This window comes from Balaenoptera acutorostrata, chromosome 1 (genome assembly GCF_949987535.1).
Source record: "Balaenoptera acutorostrata chromosome 1, mBalAcu1.1, whole genome shotgun sequence".
Classification (NCBI taxonomy): Eukaryota; Metazoa; Chordata; class Mammalia; order Artiodactyla; family Balaenopteridae; genus Balaenoptera; species Balaenoptera acutorostrata.
Window position 1 is genome coordinate 22211247 of NC_080064.1, and position 24862 is coordinate 22236108.

Genomic DNA, 24862 nt, shown 5'->3' on the forward strand with positions numbered 1-24862 from the left:
TGCCCCATGACAATCACCATTTATAGTCAGCAGAAAATGTGTGGGTTTAAAAAAAATTTTTTTTAGTATTAAAAAAAAATTTTTTTTTAAATTTTTTGGCCACATCACATGGCTTGTGGGATCTCCGTTCCCAACCAGGGATTGAACCCAGGCCCCTGGCAGTGGAAGCACAGAGTCCTAATCACTGGACCACCAGGGAATTCCCAGAAAATTTGTTTTTAAAGCACTTTAATTTCTTACCTCTCTCTGAAGTAACAATCAGATTTTGCACATCATATTATAGATACTGAACAGAACAGCAAGCAAATGAAGCAGAGAGGAAAAAATGACTCACCAGCAGGTCAGCTTCACAATTCTCATTACCTTAAATAGGTAAGGAGTGACTAACAACAATACTCATTTCAACAGTATGTCAACACTTACATAAGTCTTTTGAAACTATGACTAGACCTTTGTCTTACTATATTAAAAACTCAATGACAGAATCTTCTTTGGTACATTTACCGTCTCTAATTCAGCTATTTGTTCTTATAGTGTATATCTTAGATACACCGCTGAGGATGATTTTTAACCCTACCATTTCCCTGATTATTAATGTTCCACCAGGGATATGGGATGACATTTTAAATGTTTCAAAAGGTCCTTTTATCAACTGCTTATGTCTTCTTAGTTTTATACTTAAGTGAGGGGCTAAAAGACTAATAGGAAAAGAATCACCAATATGCATGTCTCAACATAAAGTGAAATATTAAAAATATATCACTGATGTAAAGAATACATCTAGAACATGAAAAACATACCCTATTATCTGCTTTCAAAATTCAAAGTTTTTTAGGTTGGATTTTCATAGGGAGGTAAACATGTACCACTCTATATTCTCTCAATATAAAATGCAAGAGGCTCATTCAGGAGAGCAAATTGAATAGCAAACTGAATCAGTATTTATCTAATTTCAGAAAAAGAAGGTCAAGCCAAAAGGAAAAGATTCTTTAACACAAAAGTATCTTAAGAGAATGATTACTATTACCTTCCTTTTCTAAACGCTAAGGGTCAAAAAACACTTAGGAAAAACCAAAAAAGAAGCCATGGCAAGGCAATAAATCTGTATCACTTGGGGACATTTTAAATGATTTTATTTATTTATTTATGTAAAATATTTAAAAGAAATTAAGAATTCAACCTATTCTCGAGGGTCTTATCTATTTTTAAGAATTAGCTAGTGGTCAAATTATACTTTCTTCAACTACTACTACTACTTTTAAAATAATTAAGTCAGGGAAATTTAGGTAATGATAAAACTAGATTTTCTGGCAGAAATGGTATATACTGTTTGGTAAATAGATGTCCTCTTTTATTTTCTAAAAACTGTTAAGAGTAGCCATTGCTTTTTTTAAATGACATTTCTAAAGACAATATTTATTTTGTAATGCTGAATTTTCTAAGCAAGTCCTTGGCATTAAGTTAGCAAAATATGAATTTAGGAACACAGAACATTGTTTTCTTAGAAGGAAAGTATTAAGGAGTCCTTTCCTTAATTTTATTTCTGATTTAGAATCTGTAGTACAACTGAATACTATCTAAAATCTCTTAAGATTAGCTTTTCTACAATCAACTTTAAATTGTTAAAGGAAATACTTACTGGTTGCTCTGGTAAATCTTGCTCTTCTTCCATGAGGACCAATATTTCTTTATTACGCTTATGTGACTGGACTGCAAGTGTCTCTCAGCAGTCTTCACAGTCTGTTTAAAAAAGAGGGGGGATTCAAAGCTTTATGTACTCTTAAAGCATTATCATTGAGGCCATCAGAGAATAATTTTTAAAATATTTTGCTACCTCAGTCTTTCTACGTGAGCTCCAATCTCAAAATCTCAAATCTGCACGTGGCTTTTCAAAATGGACATGCTGCACCAAGTCAGGATAGGTTTACACAATGACTTATAATTCCTTGCAAAAGCCAACACGTGGAGCCACTTCTGCTGTACTTAAAACATGGTTACTATAGTGCCCAATGCATTAAACACTTTACAACAGCCATGTGCAATTAACTAAAACACAACTTTTTTTAGAATTAGGGTTACATCTAAAAATGATAAAAACTAGCTTAGCCAGTCAAGAAGTTATGATAACATCTAACCTGCTTTAATGGGGAACATTTACATAACTGTTAACACACACAATCGCTTTAAATAGGGCAAATTGGAATATCAAATAAATACTTTCGTAACCAACTATCTGTATATATGTAATCAGCTTAAAGGAAAACTCAACTCTTCCGGATCTATTTTAATAATGCAAATAAATAAGTAAAGTGAAACACTGAATTTTAGAATTAAGGAAAATAATCATGTAGAGCTAGGACCCAATTTATCCTGAAATAACGAGCTCCACTATATGTATTGCCTAGTCAATTATTTAAGCAAAATCTTTACCTTCTCAGACCCTGCTCTTCCTGTCCTGGTTTTCAAACTAAAAAAGAAAACCAGGACTCTAAGCCCCACATTTACTGGTAAGAACACCTTATTGTGCCCTGCTACCCAGTGAGACAGAAAGATGTTAGAAAACTAAATAATTATAAAAACTATAAACTCCATTCCTATTTAACAAAAATGAAAGTAGCACTTCTCCAAAACAGATGTGATTGTTTATACCTTTTATTAAGGTCACACCTGTTTTCACTTATTTTACCAACCACTGTAACCAACTTAACAGACAAAGCTAAAGCAAGTATACAATCTTATTGCAGAAGTAATGAATAAAAAGGTAAATGAAAAACTTCACTTGTACCAATTTACCACCACTCCACTAATACTGCTCTATTCTGGTGTAATACAACACACTTTATTTTAGAGTCACACTCTAGAATGGGAAAAGGAGAGAAAACACGTGTAAGGAACACAATCAGACACAAAACTGTCCAACTCTGACACAGCTTTCCTCCCTGCCCTGATCTAGAATGTCAAAAGAAAAAAAAGTTTAAAGGTCAGAAGAACTTGATGCTCAATGCACTCACGTGTAACTCATACACAGAGCCTCAAAAGCTAAGTTTTCATACTACATGACGTAAATAACTAGTGCTGCAGAATTACAGCAGGCAATAACTAAAGCTCACAGGAGCTATCTTCCCTGCATTTGTTTTGCTCTACTCAGAAGAGCACAACCAATGTGACGTGAAACTGATTCACAATTGTGAAAGATGAACTGTTTTTATGTTTTACCAGCTTATATCTGTTTTACTTTTAAGATGAAATGTCTTGTCTTTATGGGATTTTAACAGTGTCAATGTACATAATGTATTTAATACATATATGATTTCATCCCCAAAATAAGAGCAAACTAGGGTCAAATCATTAGAGAAATGTAATGCCTTTAGTACCTCATTTGTTAAATTTTTGTGTGACCAGATCTCATCTAAACAAAAAGTGATAATATCCCATGTTTTACTCAATTGAAAGCCATAACTGTAATGACTGCAATCTCTAATTAGTAGATTCTCAGCGAAGGAGAAGGAAGGGATATTCTTTCTCATGGTGGAAGGGTTATAAATCTACCCCTAAACAAGAGGAAGGTAAGAAAAATTGTGTTAGAAAAAAAAGGTACTCAATAACATGTCCTTTAATTTAATTTTTGTTTTAAACACAGAAATAAATTTATTTTAAAAATATGAACAATGTTAAAGGAGAACAAGATTTTTTTATAGATCAAAAGGGGTCATGGGTTTTAAAAGGTAAGAAACATTACTCTTAATAGTGGGGAAATAAATTCTCAAGCCATATAAAACAAAATGTTAAAATCTTGAATTTTGTTTTTTAGGAATATGGTAATATTACAGTGATTTTATAACAGAAAGGGAACAGCTTTCTATTTTTCTTGAGATAAATTCTATAAGCTGAAAGGAAACCTTCTTTAAGGGAAAAGATTGGAAGACATTCCTTTCTACCTCTCCTATTTCTTCTTTGAAAATAAGCACCTTTTGTTGCTTCCATCTTAAAAATCACCTTTATCTTCTTCATTTTTCAATTTAGGGAAATAAAAAGGTCATAGATAATTTCTACATTTGGAAAAAAAAACCTTAAAAAAAATCAAGTAATTAATCAATGACCACCAATAATTTTGATAATTTTAAAACAAAAAAAGCAACCTACAAAGGATGCACATGATTTATTACAGAATTTCTGGGATTCTACTGGCAACATGTGATATATGTGAAGTTTGTAAACATACATTGTGGTACACTTGTATATAAAATATATTAATAATGACTATAAATTATGTAATTCCATCACAACATGCATCTAAAATACTACTTTCCATCAATATAGTATTCTTCCTTCCTTCCAATATCTTGTAATGTCAAACACCTGAAATATACTAGATAAAAGAACGCAAGTATTTATCATGCTTCTAGCATTTACCAATGTGATAATAAAACTTTTAATATTAAGATCTTACACCATTTTCTACAAGTGGCACATGCTTACACTTGAAAGTCACATTTACTAACCACCAGATGAAAGTGTTGTATAACACAGACAAGGTGCTCCAGTACTGGATAATAAAAAAAAGTACAGAATTACCATACAAACCTTAGTTTTCTCACTTCCATGTACTGGTTCTAGAGTTTAATTGTGTATTTTGGTATTTTCTTACCATTAATATAACCTGACATTGAGATTGGCTCAAGATGGTGGAATAGAAGGACATGCACGTACTCCCTCTTGCGAGAGCACCACAATCACAACTAACTGCTGAACAATCATCAACAGGAAGACACTGGAACTCACCAGAAAAGATACCCCACATCCAAAGATAAAGGAGAAGCCGTAATGAGACCTCAGGAGGGGCGCAATCACAATAAAATCAAATCCCATAACTGCTGGGTGGGTGACTTACAGACTGGAGGACACTTATACCACAGAAGTCCACCCACTGGAGTGAAGGTTCTGAGCCCCACGTCAGGCTTCCCAACCTCGGGGTCTGGCATCAGGAGTAGGAATTCCCACAGAATCAGACTTTGAAGGCTAGCGGGATCTCATTGCAAAATTTCAACAGGACTGGGAGAAACAGAGACTCCATTCTTGGAGGGTACACACACAGTAGTGTGTGCATCAGGACCCAGGAGAAGGAGCAGTGACCCCTTAGGAGACTGAACCAGACCTACCTGCTAGTGCTGTAGGGTCTCCTGCAGAGGCGGGGGGTGGCTGTGGCTCACCGCGGGGACAAGGAAACTGGCAGCAGAAGTTCTGGGAAGTACTCCTTGGTGTGAGCCCTCCCGAGTCCGCCATTAGCCCCAGCAAAGGGCCTACAGGCTCCAGTGCTGGGTCGGCTCAGGCCAAACAACCAACAGGGAGGGAACTCAGCCCAACCCAACAGCAAACAAGCAGATTAAAGTTTTACTGAGCTCTGCCCACCAGAGCAACACCCAGCTCTACCCATCACCAGTCTCTCATATCAGGAAACTTGCAAAAGCCTCTTAGATAGCCTCATCCACCACAGAACAGACAGCAGAAGCAAGAAGAACTACAATCCTGCAGCCTGTGGAACGAAAACTACACTCACAGAAAGATAGACAAGATGAAAAGGCAGAGGACCATGTACCAGATGAAGGAACAAGATAAAACCCCAGAAAAACAACTAAATGAAGTAGAGATAGGCAACCTTACAGAAAAAGAATTCAGAATAATGATAGTGAAGATGATCCAGGACCTCGGGAAAACAATGGAGGCAAAGATCGAGAAGATGCAAGAAATGTTTAACAAAGACCTAGAAGAATTAAAGAACAAACAAACAGAGATGAACAATACAATAATTGAAATGAAAAATACACTAGAAGGAATCAATAGCAGAATAATTGAGGCAGAAGAACGGATAAGTGACCTGGAAGACAGAATGGTGGAATTCACTGCTGTGGAACAGAATAAAGAAAAAAGAATGAAAAGAAATGAAGACAGCCTAAGAGACCCCTGGGACAACATTAAATGCAACAACATTTGCATTATAGGGGTCCCAGAAGGAGAAGAGAGGGAGAAAGGACCAGAGAAAATATTTGAAGAGATTATAGTCAATAACTTCCCTAACATGGGAAAGGAAATAGCCACCCAAGTCCAGGAAGCACCGAGAGTCCCACGCAGGATAAACCCAAGGAGAAACACGCCGAGACACACAGTAATCAGATTGGCAAAAATTAAAGACAAAGAAAAATTATTGAAAGCAATAAGGGAAAAATGACAAATAACATGCAAGGGAACTCCCATAAGGTTAACAGCTGATTTCTCAGAGGAAACTCTACAAGCCAGAAGGGAGTGGCATGACATATTAAAGTGATGAAAGGGAAGAACCTACAACCAAGATTACTCTACCCAGCAAGGATCTCATTCAGATTCGATGGAGAAATCAAAAGCTTTACAGACAAGCAAAAGCTAAGAGAATTCAGCACCACCAAACCAGCTCTACAACAAATGCTAAAGGAACTTCTCTAAGTGGGAAAAACAAGAGAAGAAAAGGACCTACAAAAAAACAACCCAAAACAATTAAGAAAATGGTACTAGGAACATACATATCAATAATTTCTTTAAATGTGAATGGATTAAATGCTCCAACCAAAAGACACAGGCTTGCTGAATGGATACAAAAACAAGACCCATATATATGCTGTCTACAAGAGACCCACTTCAGACCTAGGGACACATACAGACTGAAAGTGAGGGGATGGAAAAAGATATTCCATGCAAATGGAAATCAAAAGAAAGCTGGAGTAGCAATACTCAAATCACATAAAATAGACTTTAAAATAAAGAATGTTACAAGACACAAGGAAGGACACTACATAATGATCAAAGGATCAATCCAAGAAGAAGATATAACAATTATAAATATATATGTACCCAACATCGGAGCACCTCAATACATAAGGCAACTGCTAACAGCTATAAAAGAGGAAATCGACAGTAACACAATAATAGTGGGGAACGTTAACACCTCACTTACACCAATGGACAGATCATCCAAAATGAAAATTAATAAGGAAACAGAAGCTTTAAATGACACAATAGACCAGATAGATTTAATTGACATTTATAGGACATTCCATCCAAAAACAGCAGATTACACTTTCTTCTCAAGTGCGCACGGAATATCCTCCAGGATAGATCACATCTTGGGTCACAAATCAAGCCACAGTAAATTTAAGAAAATTGAAATCATATCAAGAATCTTTTCTGACCATAACACTGTGAGATTAGATATCAATTACAGGGAAAAAAAGGTAAAAAACACAAACACATGGAGGCTAAATGATACATTACTAAATAACCAAGAGATCACTGAAGAAATCAAAGAGGAAATAAAAAAATATCTAGAGACAAATGACAATGAAAACATGATGATCCAAAACCAATGGGATGCAGCAAAAGCAGTTCTAAGAGGGAAGTTTATAGCAATACAATCCTTCCTCAAGAAACAACAAACATCTCAAATAAACAATTTAACCTTACACCTAATGGAACTAGAGAAAGAAGAACAAACAAAACCCAAAGTTAGCAGAAGGAAAGAAATCATAAAGATCAGAACAGAAATAAATGAAATAGAAACAAAGAAAACAATAGCAAAAATCAATAAAACTAAAAGCTGGTTCTTTGAGAAGATACACGAAATTGATAAACCATTAGCCAGACTCATCAAGAAAAAGAGGGAGAGGACTCAAATCAATAAAATTAGAAATGAAAAAGGAGAAGTTACAACAGACACCGCAGAAATACAAAGCATCCTAAGAGACTACTACAAGCAACTCTATGCCAATACAATGGACAACCTGGAAGAAATGCACAAATTCTTAGAAAGGTATAACCTTCCAAGACTGAACCAGGAAAAAATAGAAAATATGAACAGACTGATCACAAGTAATGAAATTGAAACTGTGATTAAAAATCTTCCAACAAACAAATGTCCAGGACCAGAGGGCTTCACAGATCAATACTATCAAACATTTAAAGATGAGCTAGCACTGAACTTTCTCAAACTCTTTCAAAAAACTGCAGAGGAAGGAACACTCCCAAACTCATCCTATGAGGCCAATACATCATCCTGATACCAAAACCAGACAAAGATACTATAAAAAAAGAAAATTACAGACCAATATCACTGATGAATATAGATGCAAAAATCCTCAACAAAATAGTAGCAAACAGTCCAAGAACACAGTAAAAGGATCATACACCATGATCAAGTGGGATTTATCCCAGGGATGCAAGGATCCTTCAATATACGCAAATCAATCAATGTGATACACCATATTAACAAATTAAGGAATAAAAACCATATGATCATCTCAACAGATGCAGAAAAAGCTTTTGACAAAATTCAACATGCATTTATGATAGAAACTCTCCAGAAAGTGGGCATAGAGGGAACCTACCTCAACATAATAAAGGCCATATACAACAAACCTGCAGCAAACATCATTCTCAATGGTGGAAAACTGAAAGCATTTCCTCTAAGATCAGGAACAAGACAAGGATGTCCACTCTCGCTACTATTATTCAACATAGCTTTGGAAGTCCTAGCCATGGCCCTCAGAGAAGAAAAAGAAATAAAAGGAATAGAAATTGGAAAAGAAGTAGTAAAACTGTCACTGTTTGCAGATGACATGATACTATACATAAAGAATCCTAAAGATGCCACCAGAAAACTACTAGAGCTCATCAATGAATTTGGTAAAGTAGCAGGATACAAAATTAATGCACAGAAATCTCTTGCATTCCTATACACTAACAATGAAACATCAGAAAGAGAAATCAAGGTAACAATTCCATTCACCACTGCAACAAAAAGAATAAAATACCTAGGAATAAACCTACCTAAGGAGGTAAAAGACCTGTACTCAGAAAACTATAAGACACTGATGAAAGAAATCAAGGATGACAGAAACAAGATGGAGAGATATACCATGTTCTTGGATTGGAAGAATCAATATTGTGAAAATGACTGTATTACCCAAAGCAATCTACAGATTCAATGCAATCCCTATCAAACTACCAATGGCATTTTTTACAGAACTAGAACAAAAAGATCTTAAAATTTGTATGGAGACACAAAAGACCCCAAATAGCGAAAGCAATCTTGAGGGGAAAAAATGGAGCTGGAGGAATCAGACTCCCTGAATTCAGAGTACACTACAAAGCTACAGTAATCAAGACAATATGGTACTGGCACAAAAACAGAAATATAGATCAATTCAACAGGATAGAAAGCCCAGAGATAAACCCACACACCTATGGTCAACTAATCTATGACAAAGGAGACAAGGATATACAATGGAGAAAAGACAGTCTCTTCAATAAGTGGTGCTGGGAAAACCACTGGGACAACTACATGTAAAAGAATGAAATTAGAACACTCCCTAACACCATACACAAAAATAAACTCAAAATGGATTAAAGACCTAAATGTAAGACCGGACACTATAAAACTCTTAGAGGAAAACATAGGAAGAACACTCTTTGACATAAATCACAGCAAGATCTTTTTTGATCCACCTCCTAGAGTAACGGAAATAAAAACAAAAATAAACAAATGGGACCTAATGAAATTTAAAAGCTTTTGCACAGCAACAGAAACTATAAACAGGATGAAAAGACAACCCTCAGAATGGGAGAAAATATGTGCAAACGAATCAACGGACAAAGGATTAATCTCCAAAATATATAAACAGCTCCTGCAGCTCAATATTAAAAAAACAAACACCCCAATCCAAAAATGGGCAGAAGACCTAAACAGACATTTCTCCAAAGAAGACATACAGATGGCCAAGAGGCACATGAAAAGCTGCTCAACATCACTAATTATTAGAGAAATACAAATCAAAACTACAATGAGGTATCACCTCACACCAGTCAGAATGGCCATCATCGAAAAATCTACAAACAATAAATGCAGGAGAGGGTGTGGAGAAAAGGGAACCCTCTTGCACTGTTGGTGGGAATGTAAATTGATACAGCCACTATGGAGAACAGTATGGAGGTTCCTTAAAAAACTAAAAATAGAATTACCATATGACCCAGCAATCCCACTACTGTGCATATACCCAGAGAAAACCATAATTCAAAAAGAGTTATGGGGCTTCCCTGGTGGCGCAGTGGCTGAGAATCTGCCTGCTAATGCAGGGGACACGGGTTCGCGCCCTGGTCTGGGAAGATCCCACATGCCACGGAGCAACTAGGCCCGTGAGCCACAACTACTGAGCCTGCGCGTCTGGAGCCTGTGCTCCGCAACAAGAGAGGCCACGATAGTGAGAGGCCCGCGCACCGCGATGAAGAGTGGCCCCCGCTTGCCGCAACTGCAGAAAGCCCTAGCACAGAAACGAAGACCCAACATAGCAATCAATCAATCAATCAATCAATAAATCTTAAAAAAAAAAAAGAAAAGGCTCTCTGCTATCTCACCTGGAGGGCTTTCCATGTAAAAAAAAAAAAAAAAAAAAAAGAGTTATGCACCACAATGTTCATTGCAGCACTATTTACAATAGCCAGGACATGGAAGCAACCTAGGTGTCCATCGACAGATGAATAGATAAAGAAGATGTGGTACATATATACAATGGAACATTACTCAGACATAAAAAGGAACGAAATTGGGTCATTTGTAAAGACGTGGATGGATCTAGAGACTGTCATACAGAGTGAAGTAAGTCAGAAAGAGATAAACATATCATATCTTAACGCATATATGTAGAATCTAGAAAAATGGTACAGATGAACCGGTTTGCAAGGCAGAAATAGAGACACAGATGTAGAGAACAAACATATGGACACCAAGGGGGAAAGCGGGGTGGGGTGAGGGGGGCAGTGGTGGTGGGATGAATTAGGAGATTAGGACTGACATATATACACTAATATGTATAAAACAGGTAACTAATAAGAAGAACCTGCTGTATAAAATAAAATTCAAAATATATATATATATATATAACCCGACATTATTCTACATTCAATGAGCTTCATCTTTTGAAATATCCAATAATATAATGGCTTGACATCGAAGTGGAAAGTGGATACTTAATGTAGTGTAAATGAATATAATTTTAACTTAGTCAAGCAGCCAATGAAATAACATAACATACTCTGAGTTAACTTTTTTGTTTTAAGCACCTTCAAGGCATTTGGATAGTAATGTTTTTTCATAATTTTCTAGTTTCAATTCTTACTGTTGGCTTCTAAATACAGCTGTTTTACCACCTTTTTTGGAGAGAGTTTATCAGTATCCACATGCCTTCACGGGCAGAAATCTGGGAAAACCTGTAACTGAGAACAGAAATAGTATTTCCTAAGACTTCACATTTCCCTACCTGCAAATACTAACAATGAAAAAATAGGAATTCTGATTTGTTTGAAAAGGTCACATAATTTTAAACATTGTGATTGTACACACTCATAAAGCAGGATTCTTTTGTAATATGACAGTCATAATTTTTATTTTTAATACTTAAAAATTAGAAGGGAAATAACTAGCAACAAATATTTTATTTCAAAATTCTCATTAGATTCCTACCTCAAAATTTCTGTTTTGTACCAACTTCAACATACTATTTACCCTGTAATTATAAATGGCCACAAGCAAGAACTTAGATTACTTCAATATGTTATTATAGCTCTTAAGTATAGGAAGGGGAAATACATATATACTGTGTATATACATATTTATATTTTAAAACACAGAATAAAGGTCAAATTGTTTTCAGTGAAAACAAAGTATTCATCACTCTTAATTAGAACATCACGAGAAGTGTCAAAATAGAGCAGAACAGTCTCATTACAGGTCCTAGAAGGGGAATTTGCATATGGCAAAGTGTGCACAGAGATATTCAGGGGTTAACTGAATATCTTTTATACAGCTGTAAGTAGAAAACAGGTAACTCATAAATTTGACCATTGACCACACTATATTTTAGAAGTCTATTTACTACCCCTTCCAAAGCCTTATATATATTTTTAGAGCACACCACAGAAAAGGCTAAAGAAGTTTCCCTGGGGAAAATGAACAGCATGTTTCCCAAAATTAAATATATCTCAACAATAGTTATAAACAAAAGTAGCCTGAAGAAGGTATCAAAAAAGTGGTATATCATCACTTATGATTTTTATTAATATGTGGATTACTTTAGGATATAAAAGAAGTAGGCAATTAGCAAATGTTTACCATGGTGTCCTCAAATATAATTATATGTATGCCTTGAAGAATAAAAACAAAGAGCAAAATACCCTCTTCTAGGTGGCTTGAAGAAAACTACTTCAAGTATTATTATTCAACAATAACTGATCTCTTCTAAGGAGGATCTATTAATTAATTCAGAAACAAGTGTCCTAACACCCAAAGTACCAAACATAAAGCCTAAAGATATCTCTTCAAAATAAATTCTATTTTATAAAGTAGGAGGCCTCATAAAGCATAATCGGAAAAGATGTCAGGAAAATGGTTTCAAAAACATAAGAAAACATTTCTATGGTCTCTTGCAGAACAGTACTTAGTAGTCTCAGTGGGGATGATACTAAATATGAATTTGGGCTTCACAATCTATAGAACACTTACAGTAGGTTTCAAACAAGAAGTAAACAAAGGTTTATTCCAATGCCTACAAATTTCTTACTGAAAATAAGGCAAAAATAATAATGAACATCTTGGAGGAGAATAACAGAGGCAATTAAGGAAGATCTGCCCTACACCAGTCTTTAAAATCAATTACAGTGGGGAGGATAAGAGACCTATCATTTACTGAGCATATAAAATCCACCAAGTATTTTTACATTCGTTGCCTTACTTAATTTTAACTCCACAACCATTTTAAAACACAACTGGTACCATCCTCATACTATGGACAGGACAAATGGGATTCAGAGATTTAAACAATCTGCCTGAGAATAATAGCAATCATGTTTTCAGACTAAAGTAGAAATATATCAAATAAAGACAATAGAGGAGAGTGCTGATGGCTGTGCAACATTGTGAATGTACTTAATGCTACTGAATGGTATACCAAAAAATGGTTAAAACTGTTAATTCTGTTATGTATACTTACCACAATAAAAAAAAAAAAAACTACAAAAAGACCCCTGAGACTAGAAAGACCAAAATAATGACCCAATCCAAAAAGTGTTCATAAGTAGAGAAAATCATTATTTAAAAAAATATAGTCAGGGGAATTCCCTGGCGGCGCAGTGGTTAAGAATCTGCCTGCCAATGCAGGGGACACGGGTTGGATCCCTGGTCCGGGAAGATCCCACGTGCCGCGAAGCAACTAAACCCATGTGCCACGACTACTGAGCCCATGCACCACAACTACTGAAGCCTGCAAGCCCTAGAGCCCACACACCGCAACTACTGAAGCCCGTGCGCCTAGAGCCTGTGCTCTGCAACAAAAGAAGCCACTGCAATGAGAAGCCCACACACTGCAACAAAGAGTAGCCCCCACTCGCCGCAACTAGAGAAAGCTCGCGCACAGCAATGAAGACCCAACGCAGCCAAAAATAAATAAAATTTTAAAAAAATTGTCAGAAAAACTGAATATCAATGTGGAGAAAAACATATCCACACCATACACTATGAGTAATTCTAAATATATGAAAAACCAATAAGCTTTCAAATGATTTTGGAGAAAACAGAAGAGCTTATTTATTGCCTCTGTGGGAAAGAGATAAAATTTTGGGCAATGAAGGAAAGCACAAGCAACAAATTGACAGATCTGGTTATGTAAGACATACTTTCATGCAGTGAAAAAATAACAAATCCAAGATTAAAAGGATATAACAAATGGAAGCAATGCCTGAACTAATGACAGATAAAGCTTAATGTCTACAATATAAACCCAACCAGGGCTTCCTTGGTGGTGCAGTGGTTAAGAATCTGTCTGCCAATGCAGGGGACACAGGTTCGAGCCCTGGTCCAGGAAGATCCCACATGCCGCGGAGCAACTAAGCCCATGAGCCACAACTACTGAGCCTGTGTGCTGCAACTACCGAAGCCCATGAGCCTAGAGCCCATGCTCCGCAACAAGAGAAGCCACTGCAATGAAAAGCCCACACACCACAATGAAGGGTAGCCCCCGCTCGCCGCAACTAGAGAAAACCTGCGTGCAACAACGAAGACCCAACACAGCCAAAAATAAATGAATAAAATAAATTTTAAAAATAAAAAATAAAAGAAATAAACCCAACCAGTTCAACATTTACTGCTCATCTGTTATGCGGCAAATGATGACTAACATGCACATCCATCAAAGGATACAAACAGTTTAAGTAACAACCAAGATCAAATCAGCACTCTGGAAAAAAGATTCTCACTACTAACTGAATAAATTTTAATATTTTTAAGATACCACTTCACACTTATTAAATTACCAAAAATAAATCTAAACAATAAAACCTAAAGTTATGCGGGCCATAAGAAGAAAAGAAATATTCAGGCACTGCTGTAAAATTGTATGTATCTTCAGACTGTTCTCTGGTTAGAATATAAAAGAGGTCATAAAATTGCCCATGGCCTGAATAATTTTTCTTGGATTTTCCCCTCAAAATTAAATAGAGGGGTAAAAAGCTAACTCTATTTTAAAAATTGAGTAAGTTTCTTGTTCACAGTAATGAAAAATTAGAAACAACCAACATGTGGAGAATGATTTATCTAAGCTGTAATTCTACATTCTATATTAAATGAAACTGCAACCTATTTCTTTTTTTTTTTTTTTTTTTTTTTTTTTTAATAGGGAGCATTTTCTTTTTTCAAATTTTATTTATTTATTTTATTTATGGCTGTGTTGGGTCTTCGTTTCTGGGCGAGGGCTTTCTCTAGTTGTGGCAAGTGGGGGCCACTCTTCATCGCGATGCGCGGGCCTCTCACTATCGCGGCCTCTCTTGCTGCGGAGCACAGGCTTCAGACGCGCAGGCTCAGTAATTGTGGCTCACGGGACCAGTTGCTCCGCGGCATGTGGGATCTTCCCAGACCAGGACTCGAACCCGTGTGCCCTGCATTGGCAGGCAGATTCTCAACCACTGCGCCACCAGGGAAGCCCTGCAACCTGTTTCAACACCAGCTCATTTAAAAGATGAAAAAAAAGTAAGATTTTACATTAATTATAGAATAATAATAATACCTTAAATAGTTTAATAAAAATCAAAAGCAGGGCTTCCCTGTTGGTGCAGCAGTTAAGAATCCGCCTGCCAATGCAGGGGACACGGGTTCGAGCCCTGGTCCAGGAAGATCCCACATACCGCGGAGCAACTAGGCCTGTGCACCACAACTACTGAGCCTGAGCTGTAGAGCCACGAGCCACAACTACTGAACCCGCATGCCTAGAGCCCGTGCTCCGCAACAAGAGAAGCCACCACGATGAGAAGCCCGCACACCACAACAGAGTAGGCCCCGCTCGCCACAACTAGAGAAAGCCCACGCACAGCAATGAAAACCCAATGCAGCCAAAAATATAGATAGATAGAGAGACAGATAGATAGAATTGAGCACACGACCCTCCCTTTCAAAATTACATCCCTAATATTAACTTAAGCTATTTATTCCTTTTCTTTCATTAAATCTCTAACTATTCTGTTACATCAGTTTCACCTCATGGTCATACTCTTAAAAGTTTTAAAATGTTTTAAATTTATAAACTCAAAACTTCTTTTTCACTGTTGTTAACTGGTACTTTAAGGACTGTCTAAAAATCCTAAAAAGATTCTTTTTTTAAGCTACTTTTTAATTTCTTGTACAATCTAGCAAAAATAACAATTTGATTTCTCTTTATAGCCATAAGTCTTTAATTTACAAGACACAAACTTCGATGTATTGTTAATGAAACAGGTAATTTTAACTATACGGGATATAAAAATAAATTATTTTACCATTTCTAGTCAGAGATGAGTATCATGGTTTTGGAAAAACAAAAGATTTCCTAACCTACCAAAACCTCAAAGTTATTAGTGAAAGAGCTCCCTGCTTCATTATTACTTAATAATTAAGAATTCTTCAAAACTACTTCTCTGACCCCTACTGTGTTCTGTAAATCTGGCAGTTAACAATTCTGTCAAAACTACTAATTTTCCTTTGGTCCTAAGATTCCTGTGGAATCTTGATCGTAAATTCCACAATGGCAGAGACCACCTTCTTTTTAGTATCTGAGAGCACATAGCAGGCAATCAATAAATATTTGTTCACCAAGTACAATTTCTAGGCTCTTGATTCCTCTAAATATCTACTTAAAACCAGTTCATTAAGAACCTTCAATATATTTAGAGGCACAAAAAATTCAAATCTTCACTTTTCTCATTTCTCACCAGGAATGCCTAAGTCTTTAATTCTTTACAAGGTTTATTAACTGATTTGAAGAACATCATTTTGAAGTCTGTGTTAAGTGAAAAGTTCCCTTCAAATAAAAGAAAGGACTGATATGCTTTAAATCAAATCTTAATATCACATACATAACAAGGGATCACAACACACGCACTACTTACTTAGAGGTGAGGAGTTAGGAGACCTTAAGCTTCTGTCCCTTAATAGGCTGAGAAAGGAAGGAGGGAAGGAAGGAAGGAAAAGAGAGAGGGAGGGAGGGAGGGTGGGGAGAGAGAGAGATCAAGTATGAAATCACCTCCCCCAAACACAAATATACACAGCTATCATGAAATATTTCTGGCCAAAGATGGGTCCACATCTTAATCGCCAGAACCCATAAATGTTAACCTTATTTGGAATAAAGAGTCTTTGCAGATGTATTTAAGGATTCTGAGATGAGGAGATTATCCCGGATTATCTGGGTAGGCCATAAATGCCATCTCAAGAGAAAGGCAGAGAGAAATTTAACACCCACACACATACACTGAGGAGACGGCAATATAAATATGGAGGCAGAGACTGGAGTGATATGGCCAAAGAATGCCAGCAGCCACTAGAAGCTGGAATAGGCAAGGAACGGATTCTACCCCTAGAGCCTATGGAGGGAGTGCAACCCTGCCAACACCATGATTTCAGACCTCCGGCCTCCAGAACTATGAGAGGATAAATTTCTGTTGTTTTAAGTCTCCAAATTTGTGGCAATTTATTATGGCACCCACAGGAAACTAATACTATTTGTAAAGAAGTTTATTTTGTTTTTCATTCGTTTTTTCTATTACCTCTCAGCTTGGGTTTGTTGGCCATCTGGCCACTGAATGAAACACATAAGCTGAAAACAAAGGTAGGAAATGAAGAAAAGTATGTAAATAAGACAACAAAACATGATTATACATACAGCTGCAAAAATGCTTCCAAACATTAAGAATAAAAAGCTTTCCAAATAATTGGACAGTTTGCCTAACAGAACTGTCACATTACAAAATTAGCATTTTCCTGCTTTCACTCTGGGTCAAATCCTGAATTTATAGTTGAAATTTCCAGGTAACATAGTAAAACTGGTGGTCCCAGGTGTTTCATGGATCTTGAGACACCTTAGTGATCCATCTAATGCCTTGAGAACAAACAAGTATTGTATCTGTAAGATAGCATTTAAAATCAGCATACAATCACTGTACTGGACTATTTAATGTGTTCTGCTTGGGGAAAAAAAAATACTGCTAGAGCTAAACCTGAAAGATATACAAGTCCTCCTTTCCAGTTGGTCTTCAATAACATTCTTAGGCACACTATATCTCAAGATTGAAGCTCCTATTTTTCTATTTTGATTGACTGAAGTTCCTATTTTGTATTTCTTTCATGAAGTCATTTTGTGATATCTATAGAGTAGTATGATTCTTCATAAAAGCATTTACTAAACATTTAATTTAAAATTTTGTAACACTGTGCTAAGCACTGTATTAAGAACATTAATAAACAGATTATAGAATGATACTGGATAATCAGAAATTTCTGTCATTAGAAAAACATGACTTTTCTAACTAAGCAAATACCTCTTTTTGGAGGGGGCATATACTTCTTTCTTTGGAGCTTCCTTTTTTGTTTTTCTTGAATACAGCCCTAGAATTCTTTCTCAACATAGAATATTCATAAAATATCTGAAACCAGAAGAAAAACACTAAAATAAAATAGAGGGTAGAATATGCCAGGTGTTTAAGACATATTCTGAAAGAAATCATAATTAGTGTGTTTTGGCTGCTTTCAAAAATTTATGTCAGTGTTGAAAATGCCATTTAACTAAACACTAAAATGTATATATCAGACAGAGTAAAAATATAGAGGCTTCATTAATTTAACCAATAAAAGCTGTTAATGCTAACTTAAAGCAACAAAGTAAACAAGAAGAGTAAATTTTAGGAACTTACTCCTTTTCTTGATAAAGACTCTTAATTGAAACAATTTTCCCAGAGGCTATTATTTTCTGGTTGGTCTAAAATGAAGGGATCAAATCTACAGAGGCCAGCAATCTCAAACTCTGGAATCTCCTCTGAATGCAACTCAAAAAGGACGATACACAAATTAAACTTAATCACTAAATGAAAAGTATACGCTTTCCAAACGAACTTCAGGGTAATGTTATCAAAGTTTAAAAAAAAATGATATTTTAATTTAAATTGCATTAAACACATAAATTAATTTAGGGGGAAATGATGAGTTTACAATATTGTGTTCTCCTATCGAATAGCACAGTATGTATTTCCAGTTACTTAATCTTTTTCTTAAAATGTTTCTTAGCAGATCCTCTACGTTTCTTTATGTTGGCATTTTATCTTTTTGTTTGTTATATTTTTCATTTCTAAAGAAGTTGTTTTTTATATATAGGATAGTTGTTGATATTGGTACATTAATTTTGTAAACTCCCACGTTACCGAAGTCTCTTATTGTTTCTAACAATGAGAATAGTTAAGATGGTTGATTCTTGAGTTTCACGTATATATTTTCCCCAGCTGCATAAAAATAGCTCCTCTTTCCCCAATATTAACTTCTTTATTTCTTCTTCTAACCTAATGATGTTGGCTTACACCTCCACTATAATATTAAGTGACAGTGCTAATTGTTGGGCATCCTTTTCTTGTTCCTCACATTAATAAAAATACATCTAGCATACCACTACTAAGCATGACATTGGTCAAGTGCTTTTTTGGCATCCAAAAAAATGAACATCTGGTTTTTCTCTCGACTATTAATATAGCATATTACTAGATCTCCTAATATTGAACCACATATGCATTTGGTTCAGAGATGAAACTCTGGCATTGTAGAATATTATTTTAATGTACTGTTGAATCTGTTTTCTAGTACTGAATTTATGATGTTCAATAACTGCCTCTAATTGTTTTAAATGAACACCCTAAGAGGGGAAAGGCTATTTGTACAGGGTGAGCTCCAGTCAGGTCAAATATAGTCTTGAGAATGAGGTCTTTCAAGGAACCACCAGACAGGTCAAATAATGACAATTTTCTGGGAACAGGGCTGTGAAGGAGCTCCAATCTTGTTCTGCCCCTTCCAGTGGCTTCCAGGTTGCTAGTTTTCACCATGACTGGGGGCTGTTGGTGTCCAAGGCTACTATGGAGCTGGAGAGAGAAGAATGGGAACAATGCAAGATAAAATGCTATACAAAGTTCACTGTTTTTGCTGAGATTCAGCCATTTTTCTTGAATAAATGTTCAGATTGCTGCAAGCCTGTAGTTAATTTCCAGAGTCCTGAAAGAGTTGATTCTATTTTTGCCAGTATTCTCACTGCTTTTATGAAGGAGAATTTTCAGAGGTTCTTGCTCTGCCATTATTGTTGACATCCTTTACATTTCAATTCAGCTCAATCTTTGTACTTATTAATTTGCTATTCACACTTTCTGATTCTTAAAATTTCAATATTTACATTTATTTCCTTTTTCATTTCCTCTGAAATTACTAATGATGTTTATCTTTAAAATCTCCTTCAGTTTATACTATTCACTATTTTCTTTAGTGTTGGAAGCATTTCGTACCTCTCTTTCATTGAATTAATTTTTCTTAAATGGCCGATAAGTCTAGGTTAGTAGTTCATATTTGTAGTTAGGGATTTCTTTTCTTTTCTTTTTTAAAATAAATTTATTTATTTATTTATTTTTGGCTGCGTTGGTTCTTCATTGCTGCATGCAGGCTCTCTAGTGGCGGCGAGTGGGGGCTACTCTTCGTTGCAGTGTGCAGGGTTCTCATTGCGGTGGCTTCTCTTGCTGCAAAGCATGGGCTCAAGGCATGCAGCCTTCAGTAGCTGTAGCACGTGGGCTTCAGTAGTTGTGGCACACAGGCTCTAGAGCACAGGCTCAGTAGTTGTGGTGCACAGGCTTAGTTGCTCTACGGCATGTGGGATCTTCCTGGACCAGGGCTCGAACCCATGTCCCCTGCATTGGCAGGCGGATTCTTAACCACTGTGCCACCAGGGAAGCCCCAGGAATTTCAACTAAACAGTGTATCCTCAGAGTGGGTGAGAATTTTTGTTCATATATTATTATATGCAGGTTCTAGTTATATATATCCACTTCTAGTAACTATGGAAGAGGGATGAAATATGCAGTTAGGCGGTGTCTGCAGGTCACTTGCTTTCTGGATATGAATTCCTTCCTCTTCTGAACATCACATAAATTACTAGGGATATATCTAGTATCCCATGCCAGGACTCTAACTTTAGAGAGTAGCTATCATAGCTTTATCTGGGGGAGAAACACTTTGTCAGTTAGTTACTCACTTTGCTTTTTGCTTCTGCTGCTTTTGGGTGGAAGTCTATAGTTGCTTCATGCTGTGCTTGCTTCTTTCTCTAACCTCAAAATTCATTCATTCACTTACAAAATATTTATTGAGTGTCTACTACGTGCCAGGCACTAGTTTAGGAACTGGGAATTCAGTGATGAACACAAAGTCCCCAGCCTCAAGGAACTTATATTCCAACAGAAAGATAAACAAATATATAAGGTAATATAATTTCACAAAGTAATAATACTTTTCTATTTAGATCTTTTTTCTTGATGTGGACCACTTTTAAAGTCTTTTACTGAGTTTGCTGCAATATTGTTTCTGTTTTATGTTTTGGTTTTTTGGCTGCAAGGCATGTGGGATCTTAGCTCCCTGACCAGGGATCGAACCTACACTCCCTGAATTGGAAGGCAAAGTCTCAACCACTGAACCACCAGGGAAGTCCCCAAAGTAATAATACTTTGGAAAATAAAACAAAGGAAGGAGTCCCTCTCATCAGGAAGTTCACACAAGACTCTCAGATAGCCTCATCCACAAGAGGGCAGACAGCAGAAGCAAGAAGAACTACAATTCTGCAGCCTGTGGAAGGAAAACCACATTCACAGAAAGACAGACAAAATGAAAAGGCAGAGGACCATGTACTGGATGAAGGAACAAGATAAAACCTCAAAAAAACAACTAAATAAAGTGCAGATAGGCAACCTTCCAGAATAAGAATTCAGAATAATGACAGTGAAGATGATCCAGGACCTCGGAAAAAGAATGGAGGCAAAGATCGAGAAGAGGCAAGAAACGTTTAACAAAGACCTAGAAGAATTAAAGAACAAACACCTAGAAGGATTAAAGAACAAACAGAGACAAACAATATAATAACTGAAATGAAAAATACACTAGAAGAAATCAATAGCAGAATAACTGAGGCAGAAGAACGGATAAGTGACCTGGAAGACAGAATGGTGGAATTCACTGCAGCAGAACAAAATAAAGAAAAAAGAATGAAAAGAAATGAAGACAGCCTAAGAGACCTCTGGCACAACATTAAACGCAACAACATTCGCACTATAGGGGTCCCAGAAGGAGGAGAGAGAGAAAGGACCCGAGAAAATACTTGAAGAGATTATAGTCGAAAACTTCCCTAACATGGGAAAGGATATAGCCACCCAAGTGCAGGAAGCGCAGAGAGTCCCATGCAGGATAAACCCAAGGAGAAACACGCCAATGCACACAGTAATCAAATTAACAAAAATTAAAGACAAAAAAAATTATTGAAAGCAGCAAGGGAAAAACGACAAATAACATACAAAGGAACTCCAATAAGGTTAAGAGCTGATTTCTCAGCAGAAACTCTACAAGTCAGAAGGGAGTGGCAGGATATATTTAAAGTGATGAAAGGGAGTAACCTAAAACCAAGATTACTCTGCCCCGCAAGGATCTCATTCAGATTCAACAGAGAAATCAAAAGATTTACAGACAAGCAAAAGCTAAGAAAATTCAGCACCACCAAACCAGCTCTACAACAAATGCTAAAGAAACTTCTCTAAGTGGGAAACACAAGAGAAGAAAAGGACATTACAAAAACAAACCCAAAACAATTAAGAAAATGGTACTAGGAACATACATATCGATAATTACCTTAAAAGTGAATGGATTAGGGGCTTCCCTGCTGGGAGAGTGGTTGAGAATCCGCCTGCCAGTGCAGGGGAAACGGGTTCGATCCCTGGTCTGGGCAGATCCCAGATGCCGCGGAGTAACTAAGACCGTGCGCCACAACTACTGAGCCTACGCTCTAGAGCCCACGAGCCAAAACTACTGAGCCCACATGCCACAACTACTGAAGCCCGCGTGCCTAGAGCCCATGCTCCACAACAAGAGAAGCCACCACAAGGAGAAGCCCGCGCACCGCAACGAAAAGTTGCCCCCGCTCGCCGCAACTAGAGAAAGCCCGCACACAGCAACGAAGACCCAACGCAGCCAAAAGTTCAAAAAAAAAAAAGTGAATGGATTAAATGCTCCAACCAAAAGACACAGGCTTGCTGAATGGATGCAAAAACAAGACCCATCTATACGCTGTCTACAAGAGACCCACTTCAGACCTAGGGACACATACAGACTGAAAGTGAGGGGATGGAAAAAGATATTCCATGCAAATGGAAATCAAAAGAAAGCTGGAGTAGCAATACTCATATCACATAAAATAAACTTTAAAATAAAGAATGTTACAAGAGACAAGGAAGGACACTACATAATGATCAAGGGATCAATCCAAGAATAAGATATGACAATTATAAATACATATGCACCCAACACAGGAGCACCTCAACTCATAAGGCAACTGCTAACAGCTATAAAAGAGGAAATCGACAGTAACACAATAATAGTGGGGGACTTTAACACCTCACTTACACCAATGGACAGATCATCCAGACAGAAAATTAATAAGGAAACACAAGCTTTAAATGACACAATAAACCAGATAGGTATAACTGATATCTATAGGACCTTCCATCCGAAAACAGCAAATTACACTTTCTTCTCAAGTGCACATAGAACATTCTCCAGGATAGATCACATCTTGCATCACAAATCAAGCCTCGGAAAATTTAAGAAAATTGAAATCATATCAAGCAACTTTTCCGACCACAACGCTATGAGATTAGAAATCAATTATAGGGGAAAAAACGTAAAAAACACAAACACATGGAAGCTAAACCATACGTTATTAAATAACCAAGAGATCACTGAAGAAATCAAAGAGGAAATCAAAAAATACCTAGAGACAAATTACAACGAAAACACGACAATCCATAACCTATGGGATGCAGCAAAAGCAGTTCTAAGAGGGAAGTTTATAGCAACACAAGCGTACATCAAGAAACAAGAAAAATCTCAAACAAACAATCTAACTCTACACCTAATGGAACTAGAGAAAGAAGAACAAACAAAACCCAAAGTTAGCAGAAGGAAAGAAATCATAAAGATCAGAGCAGAAATAAATGAAATAGAAACAAAGAAAACAATAGCAAAGATCAATAAACCTAAAAGCTGGATTTTAGAGAAGATAAACAAAATTGATAAACCTTTAGCCAGACTCATCAAGAAAGAGAGAGAGAGGACTCAAATCAATAAAATTAGAAATGAAAAAGGAGAAGTTATAATGGACAGCACAGAAATACAAAGCATCATAAGAGACTACTACAAGCAACTCTGTGCAAATAAAATGGACAACCTGGAAGAAATGGACAAATTCTTAGAAAGGTGTAACCTTGCAAGAATGAACCAGGAAGAAACAGAAAATGTGATTAGACCAATCACAAGTAATGAAATTGACAATGTGATTTAAAATATTCCAACAAACAAAAGTCCAGGATCAGATGGCTTCACAGGTGAATTCTATCAAACATTTAGAGAAGAGCTAATACCCATCCTTCTCAAACTCTTCCAAAAAATTACAGAGGAAGGAACACTCCCAAACTCATTCTATGAGGCCACCATCACACTGATACCAAAACCAGACAAAGATACTACAAAAAAAAGAAAATTACAGACCAATATCACTGATGAATATAGAGGCAAAAATCCTCAACAAAATACTAGCAAACAGAGTCCAACAACACATTAAAAGGATCATACACCGTGATCAAGTGGGATTTATCCCAGGGATGCAAGCATTCTTCAATATACGCAAATTAATCAATGTGATACACCACATTAACAAATTGAAGAATAAAAACCATATGATCATCTCAACAGATGTAGGAAAAGCATTTGACAAAATTCAACACCCATTTATGATTAAAACTCTCCAGAAAGTGGGCATAGAGGGAACCTACCTCAACATAATAAAGGCTATATACAACAAACACACAGCACACATCATTCTCAATGGTGAAACACTGAAAGTATTTCCTCTAAGATCAGGAACAAGACAGGGATGTCCACTCTCACCACTACTATTCAACATAGTTTTGGAAGTCCTAGCCAAGGCAATCAGAGAAGAAAAAGAAAAAAAAGGAATAGAAATTATAAAAGAAGTAGTAAAACTGTCACTGTTTGTAGATGACATGATACTATACATAGAGAATCCTAAAGATGCCACCAGAAAACTACTAGAGCTCATCAATGAATTTGGTAAAGTTGCAGGATACAAAATTAATGCACAGAAATCTCTTGCATTCCTATACACTAACGATGAAAATCTGAAAGAGA

At 36.5% G+C, this 24862-nt stretch overlaps 1 protein-coding gene across 5 annotated transcripts in view; it reads right to left on the reverse strand.

Annotated features, from left to right (window-relative positions):
• EYA3 (EYA transcriptional coactivator and phosphatase 3) overlaps positions 1-24862 on the reverse strand; it is a 100554-nt gene that overhangs the window by 61789 nt on the left and 13903 nt on the right. For 4 of the 5 annotated variants that reach the window (XM_007170511.2, XM_007170510.3, XM_007170504.2 and 1 more), the window contains one exon: positions 1640-1740. In XM_007170511.2, coding sequence (XP_007170573.1) covers positions 1640-1672 — 33 coding nt within the window. In that variant the 5' untranslated portion in view covers positions 1673-1740. Of the gene's footprint in view, positions 1-1639; positions 1741-16488; positions 16536-24862 lie in introns of all 5 variants that reach the window. The other variant, XM_007170506.3, reaches the window with a different exon arrangement.